Below are 17,454 nucleotides of genomic sequence, written 5' to 3'. Positions count from 1 at the left end.
TTCAGAAGGGAGGTGGCATTCAAGATGGGGACCGACTGGCAGAAGACCTGCATGAGTAAAGGCACCAAGGTGGGAATGCTGAAGCGACATTATTGTATAGCTGGATATTATGGTAGCAGTGGGGGAAAAAGTTAGGTGAGGTTCATGACTAGAACAACCAGGTTAAAAAGTTAGGATGAGTAGGGGCGCCTGGGTGGCTCAGTCGGTTGGGTGGCTGACTATGGCTCAAGTCATGATCTCGCAGTCTGTGGGTTTGAGCCCCGCGTCGGGCTCTGTGCTGACAGCTCGTAGCCTGGAGCCTGCTTCGGATTCTGTGCCTCCCTTTCTCTCTGCCCCTTCCTTGCTTGGTCTCTGTCTCTCTCTCTCTCAAAAATAATAAGCATTAAAAAAAAAAAAGTTAGGATGGGTAGGATTCTTTATTTTGTATTTATTTTTTAACAAGTAAGCACTGAGTATTTTTGAAGTAAGTAATACAAGACCATCTATAAAGTGCCTACTTTGTAGAACCTACACATGCCCTAAGTCTGACAAAACCACAGACAGCAGGTGGCATACTCCCATTTCCAGAAGAGGAAAGACAACCTCAGAGCAGTCAGGAGCTTGCCCAGGACCACACACTATTTGGTGGCAGGGATGGCATTGACATCCTGACTTCACAGTTCGTGTTCTTTCCTTGCAGCTTTCTTCAACTGGGTTTCTCCTCTGAACCACACATAGGAAATTATCTCAGTAATGATTTTCTCAATTCTCCCATGAATGGTGGTGGATAACTCGTACCATTTCAGCTGCCTGGGAGAGGAGTTATTCCCTGTGTACTGTGGATGCCTTAGAGCATTAGGGCTCAATTCTCTGGAGGAATCCTAGTTGAGAAAGGCTGCCATGACTGGAGGTATGTCTTAGGAAGATGGATTTGGCCATGGGATCACATCCCTCGGAGGAAACAGCTGCAAAAACCCTTAACTGCCCTAAAAATACTGGGATGAGTCAGCTCCAGGGGCTTGAGGGAGGCGGCTCCCTACCTTCCCCAATTATTCCTCATCCCAGTCATCCTGTCTCTCCCTCCCTGCGTCCCTCCAACCTTTTCTTGTACTTGGCAGTCAAGAGCAGAGGCAGAGCTTTCCTATTCATAAGCCAACAATACAGGCAGAAGCAGCATGTTTACAGAATGAAAACCACAAAGATTTCCACTTTTGTATGGAGCTCAAGAATAGAGAATTGCTACCTGTGAATTCAGAACTCAGTACCGTCCACGCAAAGCTGTCTGGCAAACTCTCATTATCCTTCCTGATAGGACTTAAGCACAACCCCTGCCCCCTCCTCCCAAGCTTTCTGTAACTGACTCCACCTCCCTGCTCACTAAGCAGAGGTAGGTATTTCCTCCTTTTGTTCCTAGAGCCCCTGTCCTCCAGCTCCCAGCCAGACACTCACCCAGCTGTCACTGCCTGTTTCCATATCTATCTCCTCTACCAGTCTGAGAGTCTCTCAGGGTCAGGGCCAATCTGCCTGATCCATCTTAGGATGCCCTGAAGTCCACGGCCTCAGAGATGACAACTAGCTAGCCCACACTGACAATGTAGAGCTGAGATTTAAAACCAGGTCTGTCAGGGGCGCCTGGGTGGCTCGGTCCGTTAAGCGTCCGACTTCAGCTCAGGTCATGATCTCACGGTCCGTGAGTTCGAGCCCTGCGTCGGGCTCTGTGCTTACAGCTCGGAGCCTGGATCCTGTTTCAGATTCTGTGTCTCCCTCTCTCTCTGCCCCTCCCCTGTTCATGCTCTGTCTCTCTCTGTCTCAAAAATAAATAAACGTTAAAAAAAAACAAAAAAAGAAGAAAAAAATAAAACCAGGTCTGTCAGACTCCCAAGTTTGTGTTCTTTTCACTATGTTTCAGGACCTCCTAAAGATGAAGACATAGCCTGTGCTAAGCACCCAGCCCAACCCTGCAAGAGTTCAGAGGTGGTGCAATCAGAATGGACCAGAACATCAGAAGAAGCTTCCTGAGAAAGGGAGACCTTGAAGAGCCCAAGGGTCTAAATGAGAAGAGAGGGAACACAAGGGTGTTTTAAATAAGTTGTGGCAAAGACAGAATTAAGAAGCCTTTAGGCAGGAGCAGAGGTTTAGCATGGGGAGGAAATAAGAAGGATTAGAACTGTCAGAGGAAGAGCCTGACTTCTCTATACAATCATGGTGCACCTTCCACATATCGTGGATTTTACAGACATTATTATCACTGGTCCTCACCTAACCCCTGTGATACTTCCCAGGTATTATTTGACAGACAAGAAAGCAGGCCTAGAGAGTTAAGTTGACATGTCCAAGGCAATACAGCTAGTAGGTGAGGGAAGTGGGATTCAAACCCAGGTTGGCCTGACTCTGAAGTCTGAGGTGTCCTTCCTCAGACACTTCCCTGAAGTGACCATGCCTCTAAAGGGGTCAGAGAACTTCCCACATTAACAGACTGATGCTGCTGCCTGGACCACCTCCCAGTTCTCATATGGGGACCGCTGGCCAGAGGGCAAGAGCGGCTGCTTACTCTAGCTCTAACCCTCTACAATCTGGGGGCCTTAAATCCCTATGGATGAAGTAATTTCAAAGACAAGGGTTCTGTGTGGATCTCGTGAGCATAGGCTGCCCTGTGCCTATGTCTGCCTTGGATCTCACAGAGAGCCTCCCTCTAAGTTGCTGCAGCAAAGCCGGTGGCAAATACAGGCCCTGCTGCCTTCCCTGAAACCCTTTGGAAGAGGTCACCTAAGGTCAGAAGACTTTGGAAATGTGACTGGCAATAGCCTCTAGGACAAGGGAGCAGGATCTTGCCTCTCGGTTGGCTGGTCACACATACAGGCAGACCAAGAGAGGTCAAAGGGGGAGGGAGGTTAGAAGTTGGCAGGCCTGCAGGCCTTGAGTGACGGCCACTTGTTCAGGTTGGGAAAGGAGAAATAAGTGGGTTAATGGTTTTGGCCCTTGAGGCTGGGAGACTAGGGCAGGGGGTGTAACTAGATGCTGGGTAAAAAGGCAGGTGGGCCAACTGTAAAGTTGGGGGCTAAGGGCATCTGTTCCAAGTCAACAGGCAGGAACCATGCCCCTGGAACGGCTCAAAGGACCAGCCTTGGCCTGGAGGGGTAGGGTGGGGAGTGCTTCATAAAAGGCCTGTGCATCTTCATTTCAAAGGTGTTCGATCTGGAAGACTGGGGAGAGGGTGTCTCTTTAGAGTGAATTCCCTGTCTGTTTGGGGGCTGAGGGGAAGCAGGGAATGTAAACCACTGGACAATGGCTGGGAGTACTGATTGATTTTTAAGGCACAGCAGAGAGAAGCCCCATGGTGAATGCTCCAATTCTTAGCTACAAATGTCTTGCCTGAGATCTTTCCAAAGGACAAAGTGAGTAGCATCTTGCTTGAGATGTTTTCTAAGTCTCTGCTTCTGAGAGCAGTGAATTCTTGCTCTGAAAGCATCAGTCATCCCATCCGCAGACACCCCTGCACTGTCACCACATCCATGAGCAGTCCTGTGCTTCACAGTGTTCATGTCCCAGGCCCAGGCACACTCTGCTGCCTAGGCTGGGGGGATGGGCCAGGCCTGGGTTCTAAGCCAGCATGGCTGTGGCTGACAGGAGGTGGCAGGGTTTGGGGATTACTGGAAATCCCTCCAGCCCAGCACATGACAAGGACTAGAATATGATCTGGGAATATTAGGTTGGGGAGGCAAAGGCTCTAGGACTGAAAGAATTTCTTTGAATCCTGGATTTTGAAAAAGTGATTAGGTTGCAGAGGACAGTTGGCAGCAATTATAGATAAGAAAATAACAGTGTATTTTTAAAAAGATATTTCAACCAGTCAGAGAAGAACTAAAATGGAATGGACTCCTGGGGAAGAAGTAGGGTTCCCTCAGTCTCTGCCAGGATCCAAGAAAATGCCACCCTGTGAGCTCTTGGAGATTCCTGCCAGGAGGAGAGGGAGCAGGCAATCAGGGTGACCTAGAGGACTTCTGAGGCCCCTTCCTGAGCCCAGGCTCTATGAAGAATGACCACTGAGAAGGATCTTGGCCCAAGAGAGGGTCCCTAGGCTCTCAAGAAGTGGCAACAAGGGCATACACAGGCAGTCATGTGCCACACTCACTCAGAGGCCTGGGCATGTCACATCCTGGCAAGATGCTTCTTTCCCTACCCCAAGAAGAGGCCAGAGTGGGATAGGGGGAAGTGGGAGGGAAAGTGACAGCTTGGGAAGTATTTGGCAGGGTGGCAGGTAACTCTGTACCAGACCTAGACAGAATGAGTCCAGCCTGTCTGGGGATGGCATATACTGCCTTTCCAATTAAACCAATGCTCTCCAAAGGGAGGGTATTCAGTCCTGAACAAAGATTTATTGAGTTCTTACTTTACACTAGGTACTGTACTAGGTGCTAGGGACTAATTAGTCATGGTTCCTGCCTTTAGGAAGTTCAGAGTCAAGTTAGGGAGAAGGCTACTGAACACATTAAACTAATTCCAGATTGTGACAAGAGTAATTACAGGAAAGAACAGGGTGCCATGACCCAGAGTAATGGAAAGGGCCTAATTTAGACTGAGGTGGGGGGATGGGATCAAGAAGGATATCTTTGAGACCTGTACTGGTAGGGATTTGAAGGCCTCCTGTCTTGTTCCACTAGCCCTGCCCTGGAGGTCACAGAGGAGAAGAGAGGACACTTATGGGGAGAGTCACAATCAAAACTCAGAGTGTGTGCAGACAAGGAGATGCTGTGGGATACGACACACACATAGGAAAAGAACATGTTCCAGGCACAGAAGGGCAAATCACACATGCCCAGAGCCACTCTCATGAAGTGCAGCCATCCTTGAGGCATTTCCAGCTCTGGAAGAGTAACAGAGCTCTGGGGAAGCATTTCCAGAGCAGAGAGGTTGCCAGGTACTCTTTCCCTGCTAACCCCCACCCCCATCACCCACACGCTCACCTCCATCAAGCAGCTCCTTGACTGTGCGGTAGTCATCCGCAAGGACGGCGTAGTGCAGGGCTGTGCAGCCCTTGAAGCTGGCGCGGTTGTTCAGCCGGTTGTTGAAGTCATCCTCTCGGGTGACCAGGACTGGAGGGACAGCAACACAAACCCTTCCATTAGCAACAAATGCCATGAGCCACCAATCTCACCTTTTTCTTGGTTCTTTATTTTCCTCCCTCACTCATGTACCTGCTTACTAAACACATGATGTACCTACTAAGTGCTGGGCCATCTGTGCAGGGCAAGAGGTGGTAAAGCAAAACCAGTTAATTCCACAAATGTTTACTGACATTTATTATGTGTTAGGATTCATTTGGGTGCACAGAAAAGAGTCAGATATGATCCCTGACTCAATCCAATGAAGGAGGCAGACAACAAACAGATATTTACAGTGCTATCGGAGATAAATGCTATGTTAGAGGTATAACAGGATGATATAGAAAGCAGAGGGGAGATGGGGCGCCTGGGTGGCGCAGTCGGTTAAGCGTCCGACTTCAGCCAGGTCACGATCTCGCGGTCTGTGAGTTCGAGCCCCGCGTCGGGCTCTGGGCTGATGGCTCAGAGCCTGGAGCCTGTTTCCGATTCTGTGTCTCCTTCTCTCTCTGCCCCTCCCCCGTTCATGCTCTGTCTCTCTCTGTCCCAAAAATGAATAAACGTTGAAAAAAAAAATTTAAAAAAAAAAAAATAAAAAAAAAGAAAGCAGAGGGGAGCTTAGCTCACTTTGAGCAGGAAGAGAGTGTCCCAAAAAATGAGAGTCTTGAAGGGTGAAGAGAAACTATCCAGGTGAATAAAGAAGGTTGGGGTAGGCTAACGGAGGAGTCAGGTGGGAGAAAGAGACTGTTCTGCTAATAACAGCCATACATCTCTCTAATCTGAAGATTTTTACAATCTAGTGAGTATTTAACAGTATTTTGGAAAGAACTTTTTAAAAAAGCCATTAAAAATTTGAAACCACAGAAAAATACAAAGTAGAAAAGGCATCATCAACAGTTCAGCAACTCAAGAAACTACATTTAATATTTTGGTGTATATGTGTGTGTGTGTGTGTGTGTGTGTGTGTGTGTGTGTGTGTGTGTGTGTGTGTGTGTGTCTTACATATAAATCGTACAAAGCACATATATATGTATCTCTCTATATATGTACACGCATATAGGTCCTATTAGAGCTTACTATATTGCAGTTTTGTCTTTTTTTTTTCACTTTTTATGATGTACTATGAACATTTTTTTTAAGGTAAGAAGGATAAGTATTTCGTGTGGTCAAAGAGCCAAAAACCCTTGGTTCGGTCCAGTGCTAATATTCATGACTCTCTCTAATTTGATACGAAAGAATCTAAAACCAGTTCCATCACTTCTGCAGGACCCTCTGGGCTGGGTGACCACAGATGTCCCAGTGTACCCTGGATGGGTCTGGGTTATGCCTACTGTCCTGGACAGTCCCAGTTTGGACAATAAATTGTAAGGTTATCCCACCTCTGGGGCCCCACCTTGGGAAATGAGACCACCTAGAACAGTAAGTATCCTGCATAGAGGATAGGGTTTCTTTTTTGCCTCATGGAGAAATTACTGGAGCTACTGTCTATGTTCCCACCTGAGCTGAGTTTGTTGGGGGCAGAATTTGGGTCTACCTACCTGTACACCCTCTTCCCTAGCCCATAGGGCTTGCAAAGGTAGGCTCCTCTTAACTCTCATTGGATAAAGGGTATAATTTAGTCAACAGGTAACCTTGCCTAGGTAGTTAAAAGCACCATACCATTTCTAAATCATTCTTTTCCAAGTGGTCATGGAATGGAGTCTATGCAATTCCCCTCTTGTGAAACTAGACTTCCTATTTAAAAGTCCCCCAAACCAGAAGACTGTCACATCTCTTCCTAATACTAGTAGATTTCACTTACTGACCTTCTACTCTTGCCTGGAATGGTCACTTCACACAATCTATTTAATTCTTCTAACTAACTTCTGTAGTAGGTATTATAATTTCCATTTTACAGATGAGGAAACTGAGGTAGAGAGGTCACATAGTCAATGAGTGGTTGAGTGAGGATTAAAACCCAGGTCTAATCCAAGTCCTCTTTCTTCTATTTTATTTTTTTAAGAGACAGAGAGAGTGAGCGAAAGCAAGTGCACACAAATGGGGGAGGAGCAGAGAGAGAATCCCAAGTAGGCTCCACGCTGTCAGTGCAGAGCCCGACGTGGGGCTTGAACTCATGAACTGAGAGATCACAACGTAAGCCGAAGTCAGAGGCTTAACTGACTGAGCCACCAGCACCCCCAAGTCCTCTTTCTTTACATCATATCATGTTGCCACTTAATTTTGCAAATAAGGGAATCAGAGCCCAGAGCCCAGACATTTTGGTCTTAGCCTTGGTTCCCACTCCCTCTTCTTTCTCTGCTCAAATGAAGGTACAAGCACATTCTCCTTGGAACTTGCCTTAATAAAGATCAGTCTGAGGTTTGTAGCTAGCACCAGGATAAGCGAGCTTAGGTAGAAGCATTTCAAGTGTTTGGCTAGAATGAAGTTGGTGGAGTGTATAGTTGAAGAACAGACAGACTTTCTTGTAGTCTAGTCAATTAATGATAGATCAGTTCTTCTGCACCACACAGAGGCTCTCCAGACTGATGACCTCTCCCAACCCCTGAGTGTTATCTGACCTTTCCTGGAGCAAAAAGAACAGGAAGAAGGCCTCTGAATAGCTAACATACAAGTCCCACGTGCATCTGCATTTTCCCCATAGGTCGCCTTTAGGACCTAACTCAGAAATGACTAACTCTTAGTCACAAATAGTCTTATCAAATCATAGTAAGTGATCTTGTTTCCAGCCCACTGCAGATTAGGAGAAACAAACAAGAAGCCTGGGGAGGAGGCTTCAGAATCCAGCAGACTGATTAAAATCAAGGGCTGCCCAGGCAGGAAGGGAAAAGAACAGCACAATAAAAAGCTGAAAGAGGAAGTCACAGAATACAGCACCTCAAAAGCCCCTAAGGGTATCACTGAACTGCCACACAGGACATTAGCTGTTGAATATAATGAAGAACCTGAGGAAAAGGGATAGTTGGCTCAAAAAAGCAGGAAGGATATAATCCATTTTACAAAGAAAACACATCACTTATTCAACAAACAACATTTACTGAGCATCAACGCATAGTAGTAGCTTCTGGAGACACTAATGAATAAGACATGATTCTTGACTTTAAGAAATTAACAGTCTGATGCAAGAATCAAGAACAGACAAATTATAACACTGTTTTGTGAGGACAATGACAGAGGTATACACTGGATGTTTGCCATAAAAAGCAGATGAACTCAAGGAACACAGTTGGGGCTATTCGGTTCAGGGACAAATGTCAGCAGAGTACCAGCGTCATAGTCTAGCTAATAAGGAATGTCTGTGAGGAGGACCCCTGCTCATCTCTGAGGTCTCATCTCTCACCATGCCCTTCCTAATGAGCTTTCTTGCCTCTGAACTTTTACAAATACTATTCCACTGCCTGGAACACTTTTCCCTCTCCATGCCTTCAGCTGACTAACTCCAATTCATTTTAGGCCTCTGATTAGAAGTCACTTCCTCCAGTATTACTCTTCCTAAATTTGAGGCAGTTATTCCTCCTAAGGGCTTCCTTGGCACCTTAAGCACCTCCCAATTACAGTATTTATCATATTCTGTTGTAACCATCTGTGTACTTGACTATGTTCCCTACTAGACCAAATGCTCACTGAGGACAGGAAGTGTGACTGTCTTCAAAGCTGTATCCCCAGTGTCCAGTTTGGTGTCTGGACATAGATACACACTTCACAGATACTTGATGAATTAGTGAATAAATGCGTAATACATAAATAAGGTCCTAATATTACCTTGTTTTAGAGTGTGGCTGTTAAATAAGTGAGCTCAGGAGCCAGACCCTGGTATTTGGATCCCAGTTCTGAACTTACTGACTGTGTATCTTGGGTAACTTACCTAACCTCTCTGTGCCAAGTTTATCTGTAAATGGAAATAGCAGTACCCTCTCATGGGATGTTTTAAGGATTAAACAAGACACTATGAGCAAAGGGGCTTGGAACAGTGCCTGGCATATAGTACCTCTCAGTAAATGTCAGCTATTATCCTTCCTGTCTGGTCTTGTGCTTCCAAAGTTCATTCTGTCTGTGAAAAGTGGTCCCATTTGGGGAATCCTGCATACACTCTTCCCTTCTGAAAGGCGCACTGCTGACTAAGAACCAGCTGTTTAATTTGGTGTTAGTCAGCAGTACCCTGTTTGACAGCTCTTTCTCCCTTGTCCTTGTTAAAATCCTGTAGCACTAGTGTTCCACAGAATACTCTTTGGAAGTGAGTAGTGTACTACAATCTAGAGCATTTTCCTTTCCTTATTTATTTCAGAATAAGCCTGTGAGGTGTAAGTTTATTTTCTCATCTCACAGATGAGAGCACTGAAGTTGAGAAGGGTGCTACAATCAGTTAGGACCCAGTGCAGGTCAGCTAGGCCCATTCTGTGCTCTTGCAGGAAGCTCTTTTCCTGACATCACCCAATTTGAGAAGCCTCTCCCAGAAGATCTTGCTGAAGCCCCCAGATCATATGATGTCATACTATTCTCTATCCAAAACAAGTAGCTAAAGGTGGAAAGGAGGTGTGGGGAGAGGTGCGGCACGTGCCCTCACATATTTACCCACTCTCATTGAGGAAGAGTAAGTAAATCCACGAAAGCTAAAGTGACTCATTCAAGACTGGCTCACCAGCTGCCCACCAAGGTGGTCTTTCGAGGCCCCTGTCTGAGCCAATCCTCAGCCAGCGAACTGACTCCTTCCTAAAAGAAGACATTTCCCGGCCTCTACCAGCCCAGGGAGAGATGAGCTCAGGCTCCTGCTGCTCCTCTAAGTCAGCCATTCCCGTCTCTTCACCCCTCTGACCACAGGGAGAATGATAACGCATCCCACTGTCATCCTTCTGCTCCCACCTCTGTCTTTTGATGTTGCAAAGTCTATACCTGGGTGGTGTGGCCAGTATGTGCCTGATGTGCACTCTGCAGGATTCCCTGGACTCTGCAGTGTCAAGGAGTCAGCAGAGGTGAAAGTAGTACCTGAAGCCCTTCATGTAGCCCTGGCCACTTGCCAGCACTGCTGAAATTACAAAAAAAAAGCCACCGTCTCCCACAGTGAGAAAGTGATTTAAGGTAATGGGGTCATACAGTCCTGACTTTAAGCTCTGCCACTACTAAGTTCTTCTATCTGTAAAATGGGTATGATAAGAAATCATTTGAGGAACACTATGTGTTTAAATATTATGACAATCAAATCTGGTAACAGGGTTTGTTTTTTTTAAGACATCATCACCACAAATATTTACTAATGTTGCTCTCCGTTGGGTTAAGCACTGGGACACAGACATGAATCAGACATGGCACTTGTCCTCATTTGCAAAGTCTACGGGGGGAGACTTTGAAAAAAGGTATATGAGGCAAGATGGGTGGTCTCTGGTTAACAAAAGCTTTATTACCACTGCCTTGTACAGGGGAAAGGCAACCCTAGAAACGAGTGCCTCTCCCTCAGGCTCAGCCAGCCTCTACCTGCCACTCCAGAACTTGTGCCATCTAATGTCATGGAGTGTCTAGCGGTGCCTTTGCTTTTAAAGATGTGGGCATGTCTCCACGAGAGTAAATGTCTGTGACTAATCTGACAAATGCAAGAACAACCCCGTACATTTGTGCAGCATTTTATAGTTTCGAGAGTACTTCAATGTGACTGTTTCCTCATTCCATGACAACTTAGGACAGATGCCATTGCTCTACTCAACAGATTAGAAGACAGAGGTAAAGAAGCTGGGTGGCCTGCCCAACGCACACTGCCAATTGGTGGTGGACCAGAACAAGATCTGGAGCCTGCCTGGCCCTATCCTTCATACTTCTCAACGCCCAGCTTCTGTCAGTGCCTGCAGGCTCAAGCCTCACATAAACCAGGGTTGCTCAACCTGGTTTGAAGCTCAGGATGTAGGTTAAATTTTTATCAGAGTCTCGGGGAAGAAGCCTTGGGCTCTTAGCTTCCCCCCGCTCAAGATATTCTGTATCAGGGCACCTGGGTGGCTCGGTCGGTTGAGCATCTAACTTTGGCTCAGGTCATGATCTCACGGTCTGTGCATTCGAGGCCCACATCGGGCTCTGTGCTGACAGCTTGGAGCCTGAAGCCTGCTTCAGATTCTGTGTCTCCATCTCCCTGACCTTCCCCTGTTCAAGTGCTGTCTCTCTCTCTCTCAAAAATAAACATTAAAAAAAAAAAAGATATTGTGCATCTATTACCTCTTTAAATCCTCGCTATAACCTGAGAGACAGCATCTTGCCAGCATGGGCAGGCCGACCTTTCAACCCGTGTGGACACTGTCAGCTCTGCTTCTTGTGTTTGTCTTCAGGCAGGGGATGGGGCAGGAGAGAGACCTCCTGTGAGGGGTCACCACGAGACTATCCCTGGGAAGGGCAAGGCCCTTCATTTTCTTCCACAGCCTGGAAAACCCTCCTTCCTCTCCAAATCCTACTTGTTCTTTAAAGCCCTGTTCAAGCTTCCTCTTCCAGGAAGTCCTTTCTTCCCAGCTCTGCTCTGGATGCCTGTCATGTTGATTAGGCATACCCATCTGACCAGTTAATCATTTATTGCCTAACAATACCCCTTGTAATACTTTCTTGTGTTAAAATTTCCCTCTGACCCCCAGTTAGATCATGGATAACAGTAACTAGTTCATAACATTTTCTGTATATATTTCATATAGCATCACCTCAGTATTTTATACATCTATAGCACTCAACATGAGAACCTTCAACCATCTGCCTGCCCATGAGCACACCAACACTGAGCTCCTCAAAAGAGTAAGTGCTATGAGAATCATACATGCACAGGGTCTAATGGCAGCAAAGACGGGGCACAGGTCATGTGGCTTGGGGAGGAATCTCCCAGAAGAACGGTCTTGAGGATGAAGAGGATCTTGCCAGATGGAGAGAGGAAGAAGGGCATTCTAGGAAAGAAAGTATGTGCAAAGGCCAGGGCATGAAGTCTGCACTACCTGGCCCCTGGAGAAACTGAGTCTTTCAGTAAGCCTAGAATGCTGCGGGCAGAGATGAGATTGCCCAGGGAGGCAGAGACCTGACTCAGAGTATTTGGATTCTACCTTGAAAACTATGGGCATGCAATGCAATGATTTTTCTTAGGGGATTAAGCAGCATGGAGAACAGCAAGAACAAAAAAGATCAAGAGACAAGAGAACTGGATTCAAAAATGACTCTTTCACTAACTGAAGATGCATTTCAATCCCTCTGTGCCCCCAGATTCCCTATTTTCATTTTTTTAAAGTTTATTTATTTTTAGAGACAGAGAGTATGAATGTGAGCAGGGGAGGGGCAGAGAGCGAGGGACAGAGAGAATCCCAAGCAGGCTCCACACTGTCAGCACAAAGCCCAACATGGGGCTCGATCTCACGAACCACGAAATCATGACCTGAGCCAAAATCAAGTGTCGTATGCTTAACCAACCGAACCACCCAGGCACCCCCAGATTCCCTATTTTTAAAGTTGAAGAGTTTTTCTACACCAGTGGTTCTTAAACTTTAGTGGGAACAAAACCACCAGGGTAACTTGTAAAAAAAAAAATGTTGACTCTTGGGGCACCTGGATGGCTCAGTCGGTTAAGCATGTGACTTTGGTTCAGGTCATGATCTCGCAGTTCATGGGTTCGAGCCTCGAGTCGGGTTCTGTGCTGACAGTTCAGAGCCGGGAGCCTGCTTCAGATTCTGTGTCTCCTCTCTCTGCCCTTCCCCGGCTCATGTTCTTTCTCTGTCTGTCTCTATAAAATAAATAAACGTTAAAAACAAATTTTTTTTTAAATGTTGATTCTTAGGCCCCCATCTCAGCAATTTTTAGTAGGCAGGGCCTGGGAATGTACAGTTTAAAAAAGCCCTTTGTGTTGCTCCTCAGAGAAAACTCTAAGAAGCATCAAACTAGATGGTCTCTGAGGGTCCCTCCCACTCTAATGTTCTTGTGACAAACACAAGAAAGATACAAGGCTAGTCAAACCCATCCCGCCTCCACCTGCTTCGTCCTGCTCCAGAGAAGCTAAGGATGTCTGGGCATCAGAGCACTCTTCCCAAGCCCTATGTTTAGAAACTTAGAGCAAAGCCCCCAGGACACCAAGCCTTGGGATGAGACCTCCAATATCTCACTTATACCTCCTTCTGCCTGCCTCCAGAATCCCAGTTGGAATTGGTCCTTTTACACCATATACTCTAGTCTATCTCCTCATTCATCCACCAAACATTTATTAAGTACTTTCCATGGGCTGGGCCATGGCCTGCAGAGCTTGTAAATCCTGCAAATAACACTGAAAGAAATCCATCTTTTATAAAATATCTCTGGCAGGAAAGAGTTCAGAATTTTGAGTTCAAGAGAACCAAATTCTGATCCTACTGACTCTGGAAAATTACTTTGTCCCTCTGGACCTCAAATTCATCATTGGTAAAATGGGAACATAAATATCTATGAACTGGGTTGCTGTGAAAATCAGAGATGATGTGGTATAGTAAGGGGCACAGGAAATGGTTGGCACCTAGGAAATGGCCATTTTCCTAGTCCTGGAGCTGTTAATATATCCATATTCCTCTGACTTTCAGAGGCTTTTCCCACCTAGTCCTAGTTAATGTCTCAACTCCTCCCTTCCTGCTGGCAAGACTCCCCATAAGAGGACCCTGGTGATCCTACCATGAATCCTTAGCAGGCAGTATTGTGCAGAGGTCAATAATGACTGAGGAGACTGGGGAGCAAAACTCACTGTATAACTTTGATCAAAATACTTAACATCTCTCAGAATCTGTCTCCTCATCTGTAAAACAGATATCACCACCTACCTTGCAAGATTCAATGGCAAGCCCAATTAAAACACAGATGAAGGATCTGAGTGGATATATATACAAATGGCCATGAGGCACATGAAAAGATGATCAACATCATTAGCCATCAAGGAAATGCAAATCAAAACCACAAGATGCAACTTCACATCCATCAGGATGGCCAAAGTAAAAAAGACAGGCAGTAACAAGAGCTGCTGAGGATGCAGAAAAACTGGACCCTTCATACCCAGCTGGTGGGAATGTAAGATGGTGCAGCCTCTTTGGAAAATAGTCTAGCAGTTCTGCAAAAGGTTAAACAGAGAGTTATCCTATGACCAAGCAATTCTACTGCTAGGTATAAAGCCAAGAAAACTGAAAACATTATGTTCACACAAAAACGTGTACACAAATATTCACAGTAGTATTATTCATAGTAGCCAAAAGGAGAAACAACCCAAATGTCCCTCAACTGATAAATGGAGAAATGAAATGTGGTCCATTCATTAACGGACCATTAAGCTATGGAAAAGGAATGCAGCACTGACACATGCCACAACACGGATGAACCTTGAAAACATGCTAAGTGAAAGAAGTCAGTCCAAAAGATCACATATTGTATGACTCCATGTATATGAAATGTCCAGAATATGCAAAGCTATAGAAACAAAGTAGATTAGTGGCTGTCTAAAGTTAGGAGGAGTTGAGAGGAAATGGAGAATGGAATTTCTTTTTATGGAGTGATGGAAATGTTCTAAAACTTGACTGCGGTGATGAATGCACAACTCTTGTGCATATATTATAAGCCACTGACTTACACACTGACTTTATGTATTTATATATGTATGTATTTTAGAAAGAGAGCATGTTGGGGCACCTGGGTGGCTCAGTCAGTTAAGCGTCTGCCTTCGGCTCAGGTCATGATCTCACGGTTTGTGGGTTTGAGCCCTGGGCTCTGTGCTGACAGCTTGGGAGCCTGGAGCCTGCTTTGGATTCTCTGTCTCCTCTCTCTGCCCCTCCCCCACTAGTACTCTGTCTCTCTCTGCCTCTCAAAAATAAATAAATGTAAAACTTAAAAAAAAAAAAGACAGCATGTGTACAAGTGGGGGGGGAGTGGGTATGAAGGAGAAGGGGAAAAAAAGATAGAGGGAGAGAGAGGGACAGAGAGAGACAGAGAAAGAGAGAGAGAGGGAATCTCAAGCAGGCTCTACACCCAGCGCAAAGCCTGACATGGGGCTTGATCCCATGACCCTGGGATCAAGACCTGAGCCAAAATCAAGAGTTCCAACGCTCAATCCAATGAGCCACCCAGGCATCCCTGACTTACACATTTTAAATGACCGAACTGTACAGTATCTGAATTAAATCTCAACAAAGCGGTTATATTTTTAAAAGTGTATGTAAGGAGGTGAGCACACTGCCTGACATACAGTAGATAGTCAATAATGTTAATACATTTATTATTGTGCCCTTTCCTCTTCCTGATGCCACTCCAACTCTGACGAGAATCACCTCTCAGATTAACACTGTACAATGTGTCAGGCTCATTGCAAGAGCCCATTTCATACTCAGTAGAGGGTCACAGGTGAGTGCTGATGCCTAATACCCTAGGACTTAGAGTCTTTCTCCAATACTCAAATAAATATATAACTCTTGGTGAAGTAAGAAAAAAATGGCCTCCATTTATTGAGCACTTACTATATGCCAGGTATTGTGCTGGGAACTTTACAACTATTTTCCTCCCAAGAATCATTAGGCTGTTATTATTATTATTCCTAGTTAATTAATGAAGAAACCATGACTTACAGGGTTGTATAAATTGTTTCAGGTCACAATGATATTTAATAATTGAGCTGCTCTGTTTAACTCCAAGGCTTGTACTCTTTTCTCTATGTGATTACATGACATCATTATTCCTTTTATCTATATGTTACTCATCCTTTATGATTTAAGCAGGCTGATCTTCACCGATCTCCTTTCCCTCTGTGCATTTGAGTAATGTCTAGCCTGTATCAAATTAGTTACCATTCTCTTTTTAGTCTTAAATGTTCTCAGTTGCCTCTTATGTATATTCTTGAACATGGCAGGTGCTCAATAAATACTTCCTTAGTGAGTGGATGTTGGAGTTTGTCTCCCCAAGCAGAAAACAGGTTTTTGAAGGAACAGATACTGTGTCTTACACATCTTTTTATCCTTCATACAAAGAAGGCACCCGTGGTCTCTAGGTTGGCCTATGGGTGGGATACCAGACCCCACTTGAAAATGGTTCTCACAGACACCATGTTCTCTGCCCATGGACCGGAAAATTTCTCCTTAAGAACAGGACTCTGCTTATCTCATTACTACCTTCTACTAGGAGCTCAGAAAAGGTTTGAAGAATTAAAGGTAATACTGGGTCCGCACTTACTCTACTGAAGGCACATCAAGGGCAGCCTTCCCCCAAGGACCCCAAACTCATCTTCTCTCACCCCCATGAAAAGGAAGGGGGAGAACAGGAAGGTTGGCCTAGAACTTCAAGAAGACAGGTTGTTGACCCTGCCTGTGGTGCTAGGCAGTGTGGCATCCTCTCTGGGCCAAGACCCCTTCTTTGAACATAGACCTAGGTCGAGCTTTCCAGAGCCCACATGTCACCTTCATACCATCATATTCAGAGAGTGGGGCAAACTCTTAAGAATGTGTTACTCTGCTGTCTGTAGACACGTTGGCACTGTGTTTGACCCTCTTCTTCCCATCTCATCTAACTCTCACAGCAGTAACATCTCACAGCCATCTAGAGTCCCTCTGAGGTGGCCAATCATTACTCTGAGCTTAAACCTCCCCCACTGCCCCTGCTTTGCCCCCATCCCAACTAAAGCAGAATTCTTTCAGCTCCAGGGATCCTCCGGGTAGGGCTGGCAACAAGAGGAAGAGCCTGCCCTCTCTGCCTTTCAGCCAGTTATGCTACTTGGTTGGCCAAACCTGGTCCCTCTGTGCTCCCCATCTCTATACCTGCTTGCCTCTTCTCTGCCTTTTCTTCAAAATGTTAAAAACTTGCAATAAAAACAAATACAAAATGCTGTAATTAATAGCCAATTCCAAGCCAACCCAGCATCTCTACTAATAAACCTCAACACTTGCAAAAAGAACAATAAATTCTGCCTCTCTCTGGTTCTGAGGTGGTCTCTTTTATATCCAGTCCGTGTGTGTGTATGTATGTGGGTAAGTGTGTCTACATATATATTTATTTTCCTTTATTTCCCATCCAGGGAGGGGCAGAATAATGAACTGCGTGCGTCAGGGAAGATGAATCTGAGATACTAGGGAGCAGTGCAGTAAAAAGATTAAAGTGTTATTATTGTTGTTTTTTTTTCCCCCATGGTCCATTGTGACAGCTCGACCGTCATCTGTAAAAAATGTCTCAGCGAGAGATAATCATCGGAAACTCAATAAAGCGTCAGGGGGAGCCTCAGCCCCCATCAATCACTGGGTGCCTGGAAAATTTCAGCCCTCTGTCTCCCTTCCTGCTATCCATATAAATGTCTCTAATATATTTTGTGTGGTGTGTGGGACCCATCCCTGATTTGGAACTTTTGATGAAAAAATATTTATACACAAAATATGTAAATCAGTTAAAAATC

General features: G+C 45.4%; 1 protein-coding gene across 1 annotated transcript in view; it reads right to left on the bottom strand.

Moving 5' to 3' along the window:
• CLPB (caseinolytic mitochondrial matrix peptidase chaperone subunit B) overlaps window positions 1-17,454 on the bottom strand; it is a 143,174-nt gene that overhangs the window by 65,403 nt on the left and 60,317 nt on the right. The window contains exon 5 of the mRNA XM_030332063.1: window positions 4,944-5,072. Coding sequence (XP_030187923.1) covers window positions 4,944-5,072 — 129 coding nt within the window. The remainder of the gene's footprint in view (window positions 1-4,943; window positions 5,073-17,454) is intronic.

Source organism: Lynx canadensis, chromosome D1 (assembly GCF_007474595.2).
Source record: "Lynx canadensis isolate LIC74 chromosome D1, mLynCan4.pri.v2, whole genome shotgun sequence".
NCBI classification, from domain to species: Eukaryota; Metazoa; Chordata; class Mammalia; order Carnivora; family Felidae; genus Lynx; species Lynx canadensis.
The sequence above is the reverse complement of the archived record's forward strand: the minus strand, read 5'-3'. Positions and strand labels throughout refer to the sequence as shown.